Here is a 20,848-nt window from a genome sequence, read left to right as displayed (position 1 = left end):
GACTAGGCCATTCTAACTCATGACTCCACTTAGCTCTGCATGTTTAGGAATACCCTTCTTCCTCCGTCTTTATTGGCTCCTAGCAGGTTTTTTCTTCCAGTATTCATTTAGTTTCCTAAAAGACTGATCAGTCTGAGCTGAAGACAGAAACAGTAGGACCTGCTGTGGGGGCGATGAGTTCAGGGGAAGTGGTTTGCATTAGTTGGGTTTAGATCTCATCTGACCAGAACACCCTCTGGTTAGCTTTCCTTATAGAGATATCTCAAAACTGCAAGAATGGCTGCAAAGTTCATGCTTTTCTGCCAATCATTTCAGAATTTTTTATACACTTAGCAAAATATGTCAAGTTTTTATTTATTGCAGTTTTTAATGATTATGGCTCACAGGTAAATAATCAAAAAATCTGAATATTAGTTCAGATCAATCTTAAGAAATGTCAGAAGTCTTTGATGAATAACTGCATCAATGCTCCGCAAGCATGAAGTGCTGTAGAATGTTATGGTAGACAGACGCATCGACTGCAGACCTGAGAAAAAAACAGATAACATGACACCTCAAACCATCACTGACTGTGGGAACTTCTGTCCTCCAAATTCTTCGATGGATTTCACTTTATTATCCTCTCAAGGCTGCGTTTCTCCCTCCCTGATGTTGGTGCACTTTCTTCCACCACACTTCTTCCTTCCACTTAATTTTCTGTTAATATGCCTGAAAACAGAGCAGGCAGCTCCTCCAGCATGGCTTACCCTCTGTCTGTGCAGTCAGCAGCTTCCCCTGTTGAGACTTTAAAGGCTGATCAGGGCGCCACTGAGTTTCTAATAATTATTCTACTGAATTTTGGTTTTCTTTATCTGTGAGCTACAATAATTAAACTTCCAAGGAAAAATTATGAGGATTAATCGCTTTCGAAAATAAACGGCAAAATTATATCTCAATATTCTATGTTTTTAGATTCACTGGCTGCTGGAAAACTCCAAAACATTCCCATCCTCAGAGTCCTTCACTGAGAGTTTAGATGCTGCAGCCTTTCACCTCTGAACCCGGTACACTCGTGTCCAGGGCGGCACCAGGGCCAGGATGCGGGCCACCAGGTCCACCAGGGCGCTGGGCGTGTAGCTCTTGTAGCGGCCCGTCTTCCACAGCTCATACAGACCCGTGCCTCGGATCACCAGCGTCGGGTAGAGCTTCAGACCGTCGGGCCGGAACGCCGGATTCTCAAAGAACTCCTGCAACAAAACAGAACGTAGGAGACGAATCAGCACATCTGACATCATTTGCATAATGAGGCGTGAACGATTAACTAGTTTGCTTCAAACGGTGGACAAGATTATTTGATCTCATTTCTAATGGAACCAATCAGGGCGGGACGGTTAAAAGCAGCCGATAACTCGGCTAATAAAAAAAAGCAGATCTTTGGGTTTAGGTTTTTCCAAGTTAGGGGGAATCCGTGTGATTCCTCCTCCCCTCGGCACCCGCTATCACAATCACGACTGTGAAGATCAGCGCTGTGGAATCGAAGCAAGTTACCAAAAATAAGCCTGGTTATCAGTTTCTTATCTTTCTGCTGTCAGCGCTCCTAATCACATGAAGACGTGTCCCTCATGGGCCTGAAGTGAACCCACAGGGAGGGAGGGGGCGCTAATCAGACCAATAACAACCCGTCTAGGGACTATTCTACTGATTCTGCACCTGCTACCGTTTTCAATTGTGCCTCACAGCTCCTGTCTGCCGGCAGAGAGGAGCCGCGTTACGGAGGCCTACCTTGGGACACGAGATAAGAGGAGAGGGCCTAAAGTTGGCAGGAGGTGGAAATCGAAAGCCATTATCAGGACACAGAGAGGATGCGGCGTTCTGCTGTCCCCTCAGCAGGTCTTAAACTGGTCAGGGATCATCCGCGTCAATCCCACACACAAACCTAGGACTGTCTGAGTGAATCGGTTTCATGCAATAAATGGACGACTTCTTTAGATTCCACTGTAACGTCGGCTGCAGTTTGCATCATGTAGGCAGCATTTATTTCACATTAAAATCAAATTAGACACTGCTGACAAACAGCGACTTGATGTACGACCTGGAATAATGGAAAGCATTTTGTTTCTGCTTAATCCTTTTGATACCAAGCTGCAGCCTGGTGGGGAGGGGGACGTCTGACTAAAATTAACGGCCCAGATCTTACTCAATATTGACAAATCTCTCTCCCTGCTGTTTGAAGCATTTTAAGTGGATTTTGATGCAATTGGTTATGGCTGGCTGGTTTAAAGGGAAGGACATCTTGAGACGCCGAGAGAAAACAAGAAGGTGATCTAATATTCTGAAATTTAAAGAGAGTCAGACTTTTAAATTATTAAAATAATAGTGAAAAAGTTTCAATAAATTGCACTCATTTCCTAACATGGACCAGATGGATGTCAAGTATGTGAGCAGCTACCAAAGAAACTGTTGTTAAAGGGGCATTATGCAAGTTTAAAAGTCTAATATATTTTTTACTTTTCCGTACATGTCCGTTAATGACAAACTGATTCTCTGGGTGTTACCTGCTCTATGCTCGCGTTAATCTTTGCTTCTTTTTGAAATCTGTCACCATAGAAAGAACATGGCCGACAACTTTTAAAGAGTAGCCACATCAAACCCCATCACTGACTTCAGAAAATCAAAACAAAAAGAGACAAATTGGAGTCTGATTGGCAGTGGAATAAGATGAGAATAAATATCAGGGTTGCTTTCGACAAAAGAAAGGATTTGGTCCTATTGTATGCTTAAAAAAAGATCAAAATAACTTAAATATTAATAACCTAGCTAACACAGATGAAATTATGCCTGTGAAGAAAACACCAACACAGCTGCAGCAGCAGCAGACTGGGGTGTTTTCCTCCTCTTCCATCCACGCAAACAACATCATGGTGTCATTTCAACTTGCCACCAGAGGGGGCAAACTTTTAGAAAAACTGTGAAACTTCGGTTTTGCTCCTTAAAGTACGTTTTCTCTCCCTCCAATGAAAATTGGTCTCAAACTGGAGGAGTTTTAAAGTAACTGTGGGTCACTGTAGACCAAATATCAGTTAAATTTGAGAATAATTCAGGCTAAATTCAGCCTAAAAGCGGCCAAAGTTACTGAAGAGGCTCGGAGGAGTCGCTGACTGAGTCATGTGACGCTACAAGCATGCTTAGTGTGAGGGATTGCCTTCGAGAGAATGAGTCGATGCAATCAACTGGTTTTCCTTAGATAGAAACTTTGAATCAATCTGACTGGATGATCTGGTGAACCGTAAAGTGCCTTGAGATGACATGTGTTGTGAAGCTATAGAAATAAACTGAATTGAATTGAACTTATATACAAAGCGCCCCCTGGTGGCTAAAATTCAGACAGAATTGCTTTAAGTACCTTGGCATTTCATTCACTCATGATGGGAGGGAATGAGAGCTGTATATCCGGCCAAGTTTTGTTTCATGCCAATGAGATCCAGGATACCAGCCGATGGTGGCTGGACTAAAGCTTAGTTTACGCTTGACGTGTGTCCTCAAACCCAATATTATATAAAATTAGTGCCTGGCCCGTCTGCTGATCATGAAAAACATTGATGGATGACATAAAGAGACTTTAAAAATGTCAAAAACAGCTATGGCTTCTACTTCTACGTGTTTTGTGGATGTTGTGTCCAAATGTGACGTCAATCAGAACTGAGCCTTCAGTCTCAGAGACGGGGGTAAATGGAGCCACTGCTTCCCCGCATCGAAAGGACTGTTTAGGTGGACGGCTTTATTTGAGGGTCTGTGTGTGCATCCCACTGGGAGAAAACCCAGAGAAGACCCTGAACAAACTGGAGAGCCTTGACCCCCTGGACCTGTTGCCTCAAGTGATAAAGCTGCAGATAAGTGTAAGAGCGATGGCCTGAACCATCTACAGCGGTTGTTTTAAACTGCTGAAATTATCTTTAAAAAAAAATAAAAATGTTCTGTCTGACTAGCGGTTAGCCTCTTTAAGGTTTCAGTCACTCTTTCTACAATCTCCAACACCTGACGACGTCTGGCGGGTAAGGAAGAAGGTATCCAAAGCTGTCACATTAAAGAGCAGAGAAATCAAGCTAAAAACTTATGAAATCTGCTGTTTCTTACTCTTTAAGTAGATTTTTTTTAAATGTATGGCATAACTAAAGAAAATGCTTAAAAATCATTAAAAAGTTTGGATCCATGTTAACCTGATATTTCACCTTTCCTCTGAATTACCCCCCCTATCAATTGAGATCGATGGTGAGAACCTGGATATCTTACAGCACCAGCTAATTTGGTTCCCCTGACAACCTGTCGACTGCTCCTGGACGCCCCTTCTATTAATGGTGGGGAGCTAAATTTTACGGCACGGCTTCAAAATCCCAAGCCGCTTCGCTTTTTGGCTCTCGGAGTGAAGGTTTGTGACGAAACTGAAATTCCCCCCCGTCTCCTGGTGGCAGGCAGCGTGCCATGAAAGATTAGATATGGTGAAGAGGAGCAAAGGGAAGTAACACAGAACTTGTATAATCTAAGTGTCAGAGTGATAAGAAAGAGAGGGGGAGAGCTGCGAAGAGGGAGGCGATGTGACTGGAAGAGGACAAAGGGACGAGAGCGGGGAGATTGATGGAACGGGAGGGAAGGGAAACTTACGACTGGAGGAAGAAGAGATAAGGCCAGAGTGAGGGAGATGGAAAAGGAAAGAGAAAAACCTGTAAACAAAGAGACAGGAAGCAGAGTCAGAGGAGGAAAATATGTCTAGAAGTGACAGAGGAAACGCTTGAGGGGAAAAACATTTAATTTGCTTCCCGCACTGAGTCGACCTGCAGCTGGCCTTCATATTAATATGAGACACGTTCAGCAACACTAGAGCTTCAGTAAACAAACATACAGGTAATCCGAGTAATATGTGAGGAGGCAGACACTTTCAGAGGACTTCATTCTTTAGGTGTGAATTAGGTGGCTTTATGAGGACGATGCGTGTGAATTCTAACCATCTAATTTCTTTCTGTTTGGCTACTGAGCATTCAGGCTGCCGATAAAAACTCTGGTCAAAGTGGTGAAATGTTACTTTTCTATTGACAAAAGCTTTGCAGGGTTTTTACTTTATGTTAATAGGCTCAGTGTTTTCTGGATTGTTACACAAAGCTGCTTTAGAGGAGGTTTGCTCATGTTTTTCTTGTTTATGTTGGTTTTTCAGAGAAGAACTGTGTTGACGCTCACTTCCTCGCAGATTTAAAACTATGATGACAATGATTCGTGGTGGAATCACTTGTTTCCTCTGAACAGTATTCCTTCTGTCTGCCGAAAGCTGTAGTTTTTCTACTACAGGAAGAGATTCTTTGCTATTCTTGACCACGAGGTCATCCAGAACTCTTTCAGTGGGATGACGCCGCTCTGGAGAACGCCGCAGACTCCTGAACGTCCTGAATCCTCCTTCACTGCTTCCTACATGTCAGAGCTTTTTGATGGAGTCTGATGATGGCTGCCAGCTAAAAGAAAATGGTTTGTAACACATCTCTCCGTCTTTGCCATGTCCCATCTTGTCGTAAACGCTGGCGTTTAATAAATAAAACTCTGAGGGAATGAGGGGGATTTCATGGAGCCTCAAATTTTATCACATTTTTTTAATCTTTGTCACTCTCACACTGAAATATGAAGCCTGCTCAGCTTCAGTTCCTTTACACAGACGTCTTGCTCTTTTCTATTAAAGGTCCAACTAACCACATAGGAAAGAAGTTGCAAAGCTCTTTGAAATAAATAAAACAGGAAGTGTAACTAGATAGAGTGATGTTACCATGGAGATTTGAGTCAAAGCTGCATCTGTATCAGGTGTGTGGTAGAGGTGTCACATTTTTTTCACATCCGCAGCAACCAAGCAGTGTTCGGTCTGTGTGCTTCAGACATTTAAAGACCTCCATTAGCTCATGGACACCTCTGGGATTGTGGTGCTCGAGCTGCAATAAGGCCAAAAGTAAAGCCCTGCAGAGGATAGTGAGGGGAACTGGGGAAATTAAATCATTTGAGTGTCCAGAGCTTAGAATGTGGCGCATTCTCCATAGCATCACCTCATGGAAACTTAGGAATAAGAAAACAGTCTGTTTTGATAACTTCCTACCAAATAAATACATGGCAAATTGTGCATTCCAGCTTCTTTTTTCCAATTTACGCTTTATTCCACTGAAAATGGCAAAAACTAAATCTGAATCAGAGCTGCTGCAGTAACAAGATAATGAACATTAGAGCTGGACGATATATTATGTTTTTATCTTCTTACCCACCATCATCAGACAGCTGAATTGCTGAAAAAACTCTAAATCAAGTCACAGACTTTGCATCGAACTCATAACACCAAACCAAAACACTGAATATTTGCACCATATGTATCAATGCTCTGAACTTCCATTATCAATGCTTTTTTTTTTGCACCATGTTTTTTCTTCCACACTGTTTACATTTGATCACTGCTTCACTTTAAGAGATGAAATTATCATAAAAGCTGTACAAAACTAAATGTCCTTTTGTATACAGGCTGGGTATACAGAAGTCATTTAGTGCTATCGTACGCAACTTCAATGCCAAAAGAAACCGTTTGGACTGTAGCTGGTCATTCTTTTACTAATGGATTCATCTACTGATTATTCCTTTTGATTAATCAATCTAACAAATAAATCAAACATTTCTAGGTAGAAAAAAAAAAGATTCAAACCTAGAAAAGCTTCATCACAGATTTAAACACAAAAAATGGAAACTCAATGCACTACTGATGTTACAATGTATTATCTTGGACAATAAAAGATAATTTTGCAAATTTATAACTTGATGAATTCTTTGGTTAACAGATTAATTAGTAAGGCAGCAGATGTTGGAACCAGGAGAAGCTTAAACTGGTTAACTTCTGGTTAAAAGACATTTACAGACAGAGATGATTTTCCATCTTTAATGGAAAATGTTTATATTTCATGTAAAGTTGTGGTTAAATTCCTGCTCTGAGGTTGTTATTCTTTCAACAAATGGCATGTTTTAGAGTCTACATGCTCCACTGAACGATTTGATGACAAAATACCTTGATGATTATTTCAACAATCATTCCAGTCCATGTTTATCCTGCAGTACGTATCAAGCATTCAGGGTTTCTGAGACAACAATACAGCAGGTGATTCTTGTTAAAGTATTACAGATGTTCTGGTAAAGTCGCTTAGAAATAGCAGAGGTAGTCAGATTAACTATTTTTCAATAAATCCTTGTCGTTGCCTTAGAAACTTCTAGAATCTTAACTATTTTTTTAACAGCAAACATTGATTTGGATCCTGTCTTTATCCCATGTGTCCCTGGCATCAAAACAGCACCAAGGACAGTTCAGGTTTCTCAGACGGCTTCACTTATAGGGTTTTTTAATCTATTTTTATTGTATTTAACAGCAATCAGTTTAAGATCTCAGAAAAAAAACTACTATTTAATTTTTTTGACATTAGATGCATAATAAAGTCACAAAATTAAATTGTGCAATTAAACACAGTGGTCCAAACACATTGCTGAAGTCTGTCAGGTTGGTATCCTCTGTGCTGTTGGGTCAATGTTTCCTAATATATTGCCTAATCACTCATGAAAAACTCTTTCTTGACATACATTCTGAGATTTCTACCAGTTGGAGGCATAAATGTTGGAACAAAAATCGTTTAATTGACATGAAACCCTTTCAAAGATAAAATGACTGACATTTTTAATTGGAAATGTCACCTGCACCAATTACAAAAGCAAAGAAACCCCCCCTCTTTCTACTTTTAATTACTAGACTTTATTCATAGTTGTGTAAAAATCCCCCGAATGAGGCGGGGGCTCCTGCAGCTTTCATTTACATCCTACAGTCAGGCTTTCTGGGAGGGAACCCTGCCTGACTCGGCACATTCCCGTCAGCGCTGTTTCTAATCAGCGCAGAGAGCCAGCCTGCTGTTGAGAGACATCTGACAGGATGCTCCATCGAGTGGCATCACAGCTCGGGCCGCGGCGCCACGCTCAGAGCTTTTCCGCTCGCCTATTTTAAGACGCCACATGTAGGATTCACTTGTTGCTGCACCGCTGTGAGGTAGGGGCTGTTGACGCACTCTGAAGCCGACTAAAGGAAGAATGTATGATTATGGATGTCACAAACAATAAACCTAATGATCTACTTGATGTGCAGCTTTCCTGCTATTTTTAGCCCACAGGGTTATTTTCCTGCTAGTTTCAAAGGTAGCATCGGTTTAGCCCGCTTAAACTTGGCTGATCAAGGGTGGAAACTAGATCACACACCAAGTAACTCCAACAAGTTCTGATCTTCGTCGCTGTATGCTCTAATGAATGACGGCAAACTTTACACATATGAATGTAAACAAATGATGCGACACTCCTAATTTAACACCCAGACCTTCCTCATTCCTGAGCAGTTTTCTGGAAAACGACCCATTATCAGCCAAGGATCATGTATGATATCCATCAGTCATACATACATTGAGTTTTGAGCAGCTGTTTGTTCAGATTACTTTGTTGCTGATATATAAAAAATAAATTGTACTATCTGCTGTTCAGCCCTTTGTTTCAGGTTTGGAACTTTCTTCCGGATGGTCGCTTTTCCCCCAGGATTTTTCCCAGCTGGAAGAAAACGTTTCTTCCAGGAAAAACTTGGAAGGTCAAATTAACTGAAAAGTTTTGTTCACTAAGGTGGGGTTCAATATCTATAAACCAGGGTGGTTTGGGAGGATGAATAGCAGGAGAAATTAAAGAAAAAGAAAACCAGCTGTTCTAATCTGAGTATAAAAGAAAACTGTTCATACCATCTAAAGGCTATTAGTAAATTCATTCATATATTAATTCATCGAGATTTGTATTACATACACGTTATAAATGATATAAATTCTTAATTTATGTCACTGTGTGTATTTTACAAGGATTTCTCCTTATGTAGCCTGGTGGATATAGTGAGTTGACTTTTCAATGGAACTATCCCAGTTAACCAAAATATGATCCATTACCACAACTTCCCGTTTCTTCTACTTGTCCAGAAGAGACTCAACCCAGCTTTGTTTCAAAGCACCTTATAAATAGTTCTTATTATTGTTATTTTAGCCTGTGACGCCTTGGCTGAATGGGGACCTGAAACATGAACGAGGCATGTGGCGATTATCTGCAACTTCATGCCCAGTGTAAAGTACGGAGGAGGATCTATGTAGCCTGACGTAGTCCGACTCAATTCTAGTCAGAATATGAGTCTGATACTGCTCCATAGAGCTGTGATTATGGGGCGTGTTTTGAACGAACCAGGAAAAAAATGCCTCTGCACTCAATTGGATAGACCTACAACCAATAAGAGCAACGGAGTGCGTGACGTATCTTAAGCGAGGCATAGTTGTTGTCCACAAAAATCAAAGCGTGCAGTTCCACGCCTAGAATAAGAAGATGAGACTTGATCGCGTTTCTCTGTTCCTCTTTTAAAATTAATTTGCTGTCGATATCTTCTAGAACAGACCTAATAGCAGAATCTACTCACCCAAACTCTCCAGCGGCAGCCATTATTGTTGTCACCCTAGCGCGCTTTGGTCACGTGGTTGATTACGTTACTGTTGATCATCTGTCCATCATCGTATAAAGCCCGCCCTGACAATTTGATTGGATCGCCTGACAGTGGGCTTTAATACTCGCGCTACTATGGAGCAGAGCCAGACCGAACTTCTCCGAACTCAAACCTTGTGGGCGGGACTAAGTTCGGACTGGCACCCAGGCTAGGATCTATGATGCTCTGGGCCTGTTTCTCATCCCAAAACCATTAGAACCATGTTAGAGAACACTGCATCAACAATCATTGGACCAGGAGATTTTAGAATGAAAACCCAGCAGACTGGAATAAATCCTTTCTACAGGACACAGATCCAAACACAGAGTTGCTCTATAAGGCACTGAATCTCATCCCCCAGACCTGAATCTTACAGCAATAGTCAGTCCTCATGGCTTTTGCATCTCTGCTTCTGTCTCCTTGAACCCCAGTCGGCCTCAGCAGATGGCCGCTCACACTGAGCCTGGTTCTGCTGGAGGTTTCATCCTGTTAAAAGGGAGTTTTTCCTCTGCAATGTCGCTACAAGCTCGCTTAGTGTAAGAGATTACCCCGAGTCAATGAATCGATACAATCAACTGATTTCCCTTAGGTAGAAAACTTTGAATCAATTGACTGTATGTATGTATAATCTGGTGAACTGTAAAGTGCCTTGAGATGACGTGTCATGAATTGGCGCTATATAAATAACCTGAATTGAATTGAAATTGAATGAAGGATAACCTAACCTCTGACCTCTAACCTTTAGAGTGACCTTGATGTGTCGCTTTAATTTTTAAGTGGACTTGGCCAACACATATTTTTTAGTTTTTATTTCTGCCCGAGTCTTCCTTTGTTAGTTCATCACAGTATGGAAGTGCTCTGCAAAACTGGCATCAGAAATACCAGTAGATGAGTCTTAATCGCCCAGACTAGTACTAGCAGGAGACATGCTGGTCTGTCATGCTGTTTGCCATAAAAAGTGCAGTAAAACCTGACATTATCTAAAGAAGGGTGTCGTTATTAATTGAACGCCAACATGAGCTGTGTGAGTTGCTCATTATTCTCAGAGTCAACGTCGCTCTGGTTCACGTTCATTGCTTCAAAACTGATCCATTCAGTTCACCGTTCACTAAAAATATGAACGTATTCATTGAACTCCATTCATTGGACGCGTTCATGAACAACACCTTATACCTTAAAGGAGAAGTTCGGTTTTTTACACTTTAAGCCCATTTTCTGTAGTGTCCAGGATGAAATCGAATGATCGACACCAAAAGTTTGACAATTGGTCCTGTCTCTGCTTTTTGGCTCATTTAGATCAACCCCTGGCTGCTTTATAATGGCTAGCATAGAGCATGTCCGATAATGTCCTTAAAACAACCTTAAACGTTCTTTTTTTTAAATATGCTACTCACCGGGTCGTCAGCGCTGTTCAATGACGTTCCAAAAAAATTTTCGTAAAGAAAAAACGTTCCTGTAGTGTTTTATTTAGCATTTTGTAAATCCCATTGAGTTCTGTTGGAATAGTCAATATTCCCCTGCCACCGGAAACGGAAATGGGGCCTGTTTACACAGTTGTAGTCTTTTCGCTTCACTCTGTGTACTCCGACGTCGAGGTGCTAACGTCTCTGTTAAACACTTTAAAAAACTCTGAAAATGGAATATGAAAGGTGGATTCTTGATTCTCGACGTCGGAGTACACAGAGTGAAGCGAAAAGACTACAACTGTGTAAACAGGCCCCATTTCCGTTTCTGGTGGCAGCGGAATATTGACTATTCCTACAGAACTCAATGGGATTTAAAAATGCTAAATAAAACACTACAGGAACGTTTTTTCTTCACGAAACTTTTTTTGGAACGTCATTGAACAGCGCTGACGACCCGGTGAGTAGCATATTTAAAAAAAAGAACGTTTAAGGTTGTTTTAAGGACATTATCGGACATGCTCTATGAAAGCCATTCTAAAGCAGCCAGGGGTTGATTCTAAATGAGCCAAAAAGCAGAGACAGGACCAATTGTCAAACTTTTGGTGTCGATCATTCGATTTCATCCTGGACACTACAGAAAATGGGCTTAAAGTGTAAAAAACCGAACTTCTCCTTTAACAGGGACTCATAAAATCCAAAACATTGAATATTAAGAGATGATTGATAACACAAAATTATTTTTCTAACTTATTTTCCAGTGCTGTTGGATTAAGGGTTCCAACCAAACGAACAATATCTGGGACTGGTGATGTCAGAAATATTTTTTTTTTAAATGGTTAGCTTTTCTAATTTATCTCAGTTTGAAATTATGCTGCTGCAGTTAAACAAACCTTCATTTTATTTTTTTTTAACCTGAGAAGGGAAAAATGGGCTCCCTGTGCATGATGTCCATGATCATACTGATTCTGAGTCATTTAGTTAGATACAGATAAACCATTCGCAGCACTTCAGAACATATTAAATCAGTGCTGGAAAAATCTAGCATTAAGTATAGTAGTTCAGAGCTCCTAATGGATCCAGGGTTTGACTGAAAATGTAAGCTTTACTGCTTGTTTTAGGCAGTTGTAATAAGTCTGTTAGCGACATACTAATATAAGCTACTACTAATGGTCTTTGAGCCAGGTGCTAAGGAGCTTTGGTTTGAACTTTTAAAGTTATAACAATCTTTATTTAAATATGTTCTAAAACATGATTGGTAGTTTAATTTTTTATGTGTTTTCTGAGCCACTCATATTGAACTGCTAAAAATTAGCCAATCATTCTTTAAAAGGAGCTAAAATGGCCTCATTAGCAGCTAATCCCAATATCCCCAACTGTTAGTCATTGTCTAAACATAGCTAGTTTTTTCAATCAACAATTGTTCTGATACCCTACTAGCATTCGTATACATGTTAATAGTAATAAAAGAGGTTTTTAGGGTATCCTAAAAACGTTTTAATAACCTAAAACTGTTTAATTTCTACATTTGTCCCGGTTTTAGCTAAGTCGCTAACCAGGAGGGGACGATATCAAGCTGAGCCATTCAGATCTACATCTTCATCTGACCATTAATGGGCCTAATTAATAATAATAATAATTGTTTAATTATCATAAATCTTTTTTTAAAGCTGCAATTTGCATTAGGAATTTGTTGAAAAACGGACTAACAATTGATGCTCCAAATTAGCTTTGAAGCTAATTTGCCCTCACTCCTTTAGGGACCTTAAAGATAAACCTTCACACTGAACTATGGTGTCCCAGCTGGCGTGATGATTTTCAACATCAGTTTAAGTAAAACTTCCCCATTTTTGTTCAATGATAGACTAAAATATGTTTAAATCTGAGCTTAAGTGTTTCTGTAAATAAATTATTTTATTTTGAAGACAGGCTGTTGTGAATTTATTCTATATGTATGCAGAGCTTTCATCTATTTCCCTAATATCAAAACCATATCCCACAGATGGCGAGTAATTGTTTTGAAAACTTCAATGCATTGCAATAAAACAACACTATGGGATGCGTTTCTGGAAAGTGGAAATAGTAGCAAGTTCTTATGGGTGAAGCTAAATATAAAACAAACCTGGATTGATCTTTTATAGGCCCAATAAGACTAGATTGACATGGAATGGCCTAGTCAAAGCACTAAACAATATTCTACTTAAAATCTGGGGAAATACTTCTGCTATCTATCCAATTTGACGGAGCTTAAGCTATTTTACAAAGAAAAGCAACAAATGTTAAGTACAAAATGGGCGCATAGCTTAACAGTATGAACATGTGCTTACGATGAACTGCTCCACGTCTCTCTCCATGCCAACGTTGGGAAGGTCCGGCATCATGTGAGCAACAACTTTAAACCCGGCGTCCTTTGCCAGTTGGAAAGACTCACACACAGCTCGCACTGTGTGGCCTCTGCAGAAAGGAGAAACACACAGAAAACCTGCCTGGATTATTTCATCGCAGTAAAAACTGCTATGGTTCCGACCGACAGCTAACCTGTTGGTGTCTCTAGCCACATCCTCATAAACACTCTGCACTCCTATCTCCAGCCGGGTGCAGCCGTAGCTCAGCATGTCGCTGAGGTGGCGCTTCAGGCAGTAGTCTGGCCGCGTCTCTATGGTGATTCCCACGCACTTGGTGTTGCTGCGCTCCGAGTACCTGCAGCAGCAGAGAGGCAGAGATTGTTGGCGTCACTTGGGCCAGTTTCACTTCTCCACCATTGTGTCTGTGGATGGCTTTCTTCCTGCAACATGCTAATGGCTTTTTAATTTGACCCAATGAGAATGTATATCAGAAGGTTGGAAGAGAACAAAACATATGGGAGGCATCATTTAGCAACGACGATTTGCATGCTGTAAATTAAAACGGCTCATTACCCAGATAGTTAACACTAACCTCACATTAAAGACACATTAATGCTAGAGATATGGAAGACACAACTTTTAAAAAGTTAAATAAGACATTTTGGGGAGAGAGGGGGGGTCCATTTTTATTTAAGTCAATTCATTATTTGGTGCCTTATTCAGTTAAATATGAACAAAGGCTAAAATCATACCATTTCAACTGTCAGGGTCATGCAGGCTACGGTGCATGAACAGGTGAAGGGTGTCTTTAGAGTTTGTTACAGTGTTAGCCAGTGTTGTATAGTAACGAAGTAAAAATACTTCACTACTGCACTTAAGTATATTTTGGAGTACTTTATACTTTCCAAGAGTATACATTTTTTTGAGAACTTTCACTTTTACTTCACTACATTTACGAACTTAATTGCAAACTTTTACTCCGATACATTTTCAATGTCTGGTTTAGTAACTAAGTTAAAAAAAACAAACAAGCGAGAGCGCGAGAGAAACGCAAGTGTTTTGACTCCGCCTACTGATTACAAAGTCAGGTCTTGTTCATCAACACCAATAGAATACGCCTGTTTCGCAAAGCCACTCTAAATTTATCCTACACTTGGTTGTTTATATTATTATAAGTGAATTTAACCCTTCAACGTTTACCAAAATGTAAAAACAATGTAATTCAAACTGCACTTACTTTTTACTTATACTTTTCACTACATTACTATAGTACATCTATTTTTACCGTAATTCTTATACTTAAGTACAAGCCATTTCAGATACTTTAAGACTTTTACTCAAGTAACCTTTCAGTCAGTGACTTGGACTTTTACCAAAGTCATATTTTGGAGAGGTACTTATACTTTGACTTGACTCCGAGATTTCAGTACTTTATACAACACTGATGTTAGCACAGTTTTACTTAGCTGGGCTTGGCTTAGCTTGGCTAGGCTCTCAGAGTTGTAATGCCCAGACTATAAAGTAAAAATCAGGATGTTTTTTTTGGAATTGCATGTTTTCCAGACACCAACAAAACATTTACTTTTTTCCCCAACCACAAAACTTCAACTGAAACTTTTTATAGAGGCATTTGAGAATCAGAAGCAAGTGAAAAAACATCCGAAGAGTGAATTTTGCACAACAGATCCCTTTGCAAACACCGCAATAGCGAAATGACCAGAATGTTAGCCTTTCTTTCTTGTTTTGCACATTTGTAATTGAAATGCATTTGACTCCAAGTCACAAAGTTAAACCCATTTTGTACTCAAAGCTACTTTCTGCTGAAATACATGACTTATTGAAGTCACATAAGCACTTTTCCTTACAGCAGACCCTAATAAATGACTTTATGGGATTTGTTACTAATAATATTAATTCTTTAAAAAATAAGATCATTAGCAACCCTCGAAATATGATTGGTTTAACTCCGGAAAGTGAGCAGCATCAGAAGTAGCCATAGAATCTGAAACGTGTTTAGACTGCACTAGGCTGGTTTAATCTTATTCATCTGAGAGATTTTATTTTGTTCACATTAATGATAAATCCTCTTTATCTCCAGGGTTACCTGTGGAGTACCACACGGATCAGCACCTGGACCAATTCTCTTTACTATATATATGCTCCCAATCAGTAGAAATATTAGACAGCAACAGATTAATTTCCACTGCTATGCTGATGATACTCAGCTACATCTGTCTATGAATCCTGGTGAAGCTAACCCATTACATAGATTATTTCCTTCTGTATCTCTGCTTCTGTCTCCTTGAACCCCTATCAGCCTGTGCAGATGGCCGCTCACACTGAGTCTGGTTCTGCTGGAGGTTTTTTTTACTGTTAAAATTTCCTCTCCATTGTCGCTACAAGCATGCTTAATGTGAAGGATTTCTCTCCAGTCAATGAGTCGATGCAATCAGCTGGTTTTCCTTAGATAGAAAACTTTGAACCAATCTGAGTGTATGATCTGGTTGAATTGGCTCTGTAAAGTGTCTTGAGAGGAATTGTTGTGAATTGGAGCTACACTATATTGCCAAAAGTATTTGCTCACCCATCCAAATTATTGGAATCAGGTGTTCCAATCACTTCCATGGCCACAGGTGTATAAATTCAAGCACCTAGGCATGCAGACTGTTTTTACAAACATTTGTGAAAGAATGGGTCGCTCTCAGGAGCTCAGTGAATTCCAGCGTGGAACTGTGATAGGATGCCACCTGTGCAACAAATCCAGTCGTGAAATTTCCTCGCTCCTAAATATTCCACAGTCAACTGTCAGCTGTATTATAAGAAAATGGAAGTGTTTGGGAACGACAGCAACTCAGCCACGAAGTGGTAGGCCACGTAAACTGACGGAGCGGGGTCAGCGGATGCTGACGCGCATAGTGCGAAGAGGTCGCCAACTTTCTGCAGAGTCAATCACTACAGACCTCCAAACTTCATGTGGCCTTCAGATTAGCTCAAGAACAGTGCGCAGAGAGCTTCATGGAATGGGTTTCCATGGTCGAGCAGCTGCATCCAAGCCATACATCACCAAGTGCAATGCAAAGCGTCGGATGCGGTGGTGTAAAGCACGCCGCCACTGGACTCTAGAGCAGTGGAGACGCGTTCTCTGGAGTGACGAATCGCGCTTCTCCATCTGGCAATCTGATGGACGGGTCTGGGTTTGGCGGTTGCCAGGAGAACGGTACTTGTCTGACTGCATTGTGCCAAGTGTAAAGTTTGGTGGAGGGGGGATTATGGTGTGAGGTTGTTTTTCAGGAGCTGGGCTTGGCCCCTTAGTTCCAGTGAAAGGAACTCTGAATGCTTCAGCATACCAAGACATTTTGGACAATTCCATGCTCCCAACTTTGTGGGAACAGTTTGGAGCTGGCCCCTTCCTCTTCCAACATGACTGTGCACCAGTGCACAAAGCAAGGTCCATAAAGACATGGATGACAGAGTCTGGTGTGGATGAACTTGACTGGCCTGCACAGAGTCCTGACCTCAACCCGATAGAACACCTTTGGGATGAATTAGAGCGGAGACTGAGAGCCAGGCCTTCTCGTCCAACATCAGTGTGCGACCTCACAAATGCGCTTCTGGAAGAATGGTCAAAAATTCCCATAAACACACTCCTAAACCTTGTGGACAGCCTTCCCAGAAGAGTTGAAGCTGTTCTAGCTGCAAAGGGTGGACCGACGTCATATTGAACCCTATGGATTAGGAACGGGATGTCACTTAAGCTCATATGTGAGTCAAGGCAGGTGAGCAAATACTTTTGGCAATATAGTGTATATAGATAAATTCTGCTGAATAGGCGTTAGAAAATAACTTTGCGGCATTGGTTGCCAAATGGAGTATAACGACTGTGTTACAGTCAGATTTAAAAAGACCAACAATATGAAAGTATGGAATCTTTTAAGGATCAAATTAATCATCAGGTGCTTATAGTTGTTTTTTGTGTATTTCAAAAAATACCACATAAGTGATCTGAAGTTTTCTTTATTGAAAATCCTCAGGATAACTTTAGATTCATCCCCTAGGCAGACCTCAGTTTTCTAGTCTCTTAAATGCTAAACACTGTAAATCCAAGCCTGAAAAGTGTTCTTTCCTTCCTCTGTGCATCATATCTGGTTTGAAGCAGGTTGAAATGGACTGAATGGTATCAACATACAGTCACAGCTCAAAATGTCACCATATGTTGCTGTTAGATGGAGCTCCTGTAGACGGGTTTGATGAAGTGATGGCATTTGTAGCCCTGCAGGTGCGTCACTGCGGAGGACTTGTACACCACGGCCATGCTGGCTCTCTGACAGTTATCTAAGTGGTTCTCAGTACAATGAAACGATGGTTTATTAATATAGCAATTCAGTAGCAAGACAAATCAAAGCACAGTAAATAAACAGAACATTTGTGAATAATAGAGAATGATAAAGGAAACTTAAAGGAGTAATAAGCCAGAAATCTGACTTTTTAATGGTAAAAACATGTTGGTCTGTGATCCTGCTGCTTGATTTACATGATCAATGATGTCAAGATTATTCTAGATTAGTAGAGTATAAGAACAAAACGCTGCTTTTTAATTTCTGGTTCTGCATAAGCAGAGTAGACTGGAGCAAGAAGACCTGAGGGCTCTGGACAGGTGATAAACTGACACGTCTAACACACTTTGGTGCTAAGCCTTTCAGTCATTTAGAGACTAACAGCAGTATTTTAAAGTCCGTTCTCTAAGATACAGGGAGCCATTAGAAGGACATTGGAACTGGGCTGACGATTTCCAATTCCTTGTTTCTAGTGAGGATGCAGGCAGCAGCGTTCTGGATCAGCTGCAGCTGTCTGTTTCGGCAGACCTGTGACACAGCTGCATTTATCAATTCTACTAAAGATGAACGAAGCAGGAATTCCTTTATCTAGGTCCTACCAACATCAGTCCTTTAATCCTGCAGATATTACCGTCTTTATGAGCCTCTGAAGGTTCAGGACTGAGTCCATCACGGCACCCAGATTTACAGCCTGAACGCCGTTAATGTACAGCTGTGCGTCGTCTGCATAGTTATAATAACTAATGTCATTGATTATCAAGATAAGAGTTAGAGAGAGCGTGTAGATACAGAGGAGGGGCCGTTCTGGAACGCCATAAATGACTGTTTGGTGGTCGCTGATCCACAGTGAACTTCTGTCTTTAACGTCGCGTTTAAACCGGTCCAGTGCCGTATCGCAGAGGCTGACCCAGTTTTACGAGCGTTCCCATAGAAGGAAGTGATCAACAGGATTGATACAGACGACAATGGACAGCCGGTTTCTGCACTGTGGCGAGTAAGGAAGCAGGACTGGAAGATGTCTAAGCAGCTGGTGAAGTTCAAAATGGCCCTTCCCAGTCAAACGTCAGGTGAATGGCAGCCCACTTCCCTTCAGCTCCCAGCCAAATCCTCTCAAACTTCCAGCCATTGGTCTTTTCATGGGCGTGCATATGTTTTTACTCTGTTCCCACCCTTTAACGCTTAACGCTTCTTTTTTATCTAAATGTCTATTAATTATGACAGAAAGAGTATTTTAGTACAAAGATTGATGTTTAAAAAGGCATTGTAGGGGACCAGCCAAGGACCCATTTAGAAAAGTGGAGACATTCTGAATGGATACTACTGTAACATAGTTCAGTAAAACTTGTTTTGCTGTGCTTTTAAAATGAATTTCAAGGCAGATCTCTTATCAGCTTCCTCTTCCCTGAATCTGAGTCATCCACCACTTTCAAAGCCATCTCACCAACTGATCAAAATCATCACAACAACCCAAGAAATGCGTCATCTCAGCACACGAGCCAGATGTCATTCTCTCCACTCCAGCTGCTCCAATGACCATTAGCTCCCCTCATGCCAGGCCCCCTTTCCCCCGATTTTGGATCTTCTGGCAATAAATGTCCATCTTTTACAATCCGCTGGCTGATTTACTCTAATTACAAGAGTTTATGCTCCACAGAGGATGATCAGATTGTGGGAGATGAATCAATAAAAAGTCTATTATCTCAGGCGATTATCTCGAGGTATCTCACTGCTTCCATCAGATCGAGAGCGGCGGGGCCCGCGGCGAGAGGCAGAGACGTGAGCCTCATGGCTGCGCGCTTCTTCGATACGTAAACACTGCAATTATCACACACTCGCGCTGAAGCCGGAGCGCCTTTCAGCCAAGCAAAGGCTTATCCAAACCGAGCAGCACTCTACACAATTACAGCAATCAGAGCGTCTTAACAAAGCATGACGGCAGCAGAGAAGGACAAATTAAGGCACACACCTGTGAGGTTTGCTCACACACTCTGTGACACACACTGGTGACAAAAAGTAAAAGAAGTCTGCTCAAATAAGCAAGGCGTTTTGCTCTTATTAGGCTTTTAATCAGCTCATTTTGACAAATCAGTTGGTTATGCGCCTTTTTTCAGTCAGTCACTTTAACGAAACAGCTCTTGAAACTTACTGTGCCTGATTTCCACTCAACTAGAGAGGAATCGATGGAAATAAACAAAGAGGCCCTTTTAAAGGGAGAGAGCTGTGGAGACGTCCTCCTACAGGCTGCTCAGGATGGACTGCAGTGCAGCAAATCAAACAAGAGGCAGGAGTCAGTTTATCAATCTATAATCAATCAGGAAAAAAAAGAAAATGTCTAAGCAGAAAGAAAATAAGACAATAACACTTTAGTCATTGCCTTTTCCAACTTAATTAAGGCCAAGCTTAATGCTGGGTTCAAAAGGAAAGATTATAAAATTGTTGCATATTTTTTCGTAACCTATGTAAAGCCGGGCATATACTGCGATATTTTCAACCGTTTCACCACTCACGATGTTCTCACACTATACGGCCCGACACTCTGATGCGATCTACCTGCTCACACTGCAGGTCCAAAAACCACACGTCTGACTCAGAAGAAGAACTCCCTTGTTTGGAGATGTGCAGTGCGTGAAGTTGTGGTAAATCGGCTCATAGCTCTGCTTCAACAGCAGGTTTTGCCCACGAACGCCTCACGACGGCCGACTGAATTTCAAACATGTTTGTATACTACACGATGCACGCCAAGGCTGAAACTTGGCCCGATCGAAAAAATTCTCGCTTGACTGGAAAATCTGCCTTAAAAGGGCAAAAAAAAAAATTGTACATTGTATGTCCGGCTTTACCCAACACACGATGAGTATAATAAAAAAAATAATAATAAACGTCCAGACACAACTAGCGGTGTGAATTGGCATGAATCTGGCGATACGATACGCATCATGATACGATTTATTCCCATACATTAAAGGTATAATGGAGGTGTTTTTTTTTCTGGGTAGATCATCAAAATAAGTGGTCCTCCTAATTGTCAATCATTCTGGTGATATGTTTACCTAAGGCCGTCCTACGTGCTCGTCCCCATTTTCACCTAGCCGTGGCGAGTCTGACATAGTGGAAAAATTGCAAATCATCTTTTAGAAAGTCAGCTTGTATGAGCGATGCAGACAGCAACTTTTAAACAAAGCATGCATGAGG

The 20,848-nt window shown here is 41.0% G+C and overlaps 1 protein-coding gene across 1 annotated transcript in view; it reads right to left on the bottom strand.

The window, feature by feature from the left end:
• The window catches only part of elp3 (elongator acetyltransferase complex subunit 3), a 40,958-nt gene that overhangs the window by 4,408 nt on the left and 15,702 nt on the right, over nucleotides 1-20,848 (bottom strand). Inside the window, exons 8-10 of the mRNA XM_038308584.1 lie at nucleotides 13,516-13,677; nucleotides 13,305-13,431; nucleotides 1,033-1,226 (exon numbers count right to left, since the gene is read on the bottom strand). Coding sequence (XP_038164512.1) covers nucleotides 1,033-1,226; nucleotides 13,305-13,431; nucleotides 13,516-13,677 — 483 coding nt within the window. The remainder of the gene's footprint in view (nucleotides 1-1,032; nucleotides 1,227-13,304; nucleotides 13,432-13,515; nucleotides 13,678-20,848) is intronic.

Source organism: Cyprinodon tularosa, unplaced genomic scaffold (genome assembly GCF_016077235.1).
Source record: "Cyprinodon tularosa strain WSP-4 unplaced genomic scaffold, ASM1607723v1 ctg64, whole genome shotgun sequence".
NCBI classification, from domain to species: Eukaryota; Metazoa; Chordata; class Actinopteri; order Cyprinodontiformes; family Cyprinodontidae; genus Cyprinodon; species Cyprinodon tularosa.
This window is presented reverse-complemented; position numbering and strand designations above follow the sequence as displayed.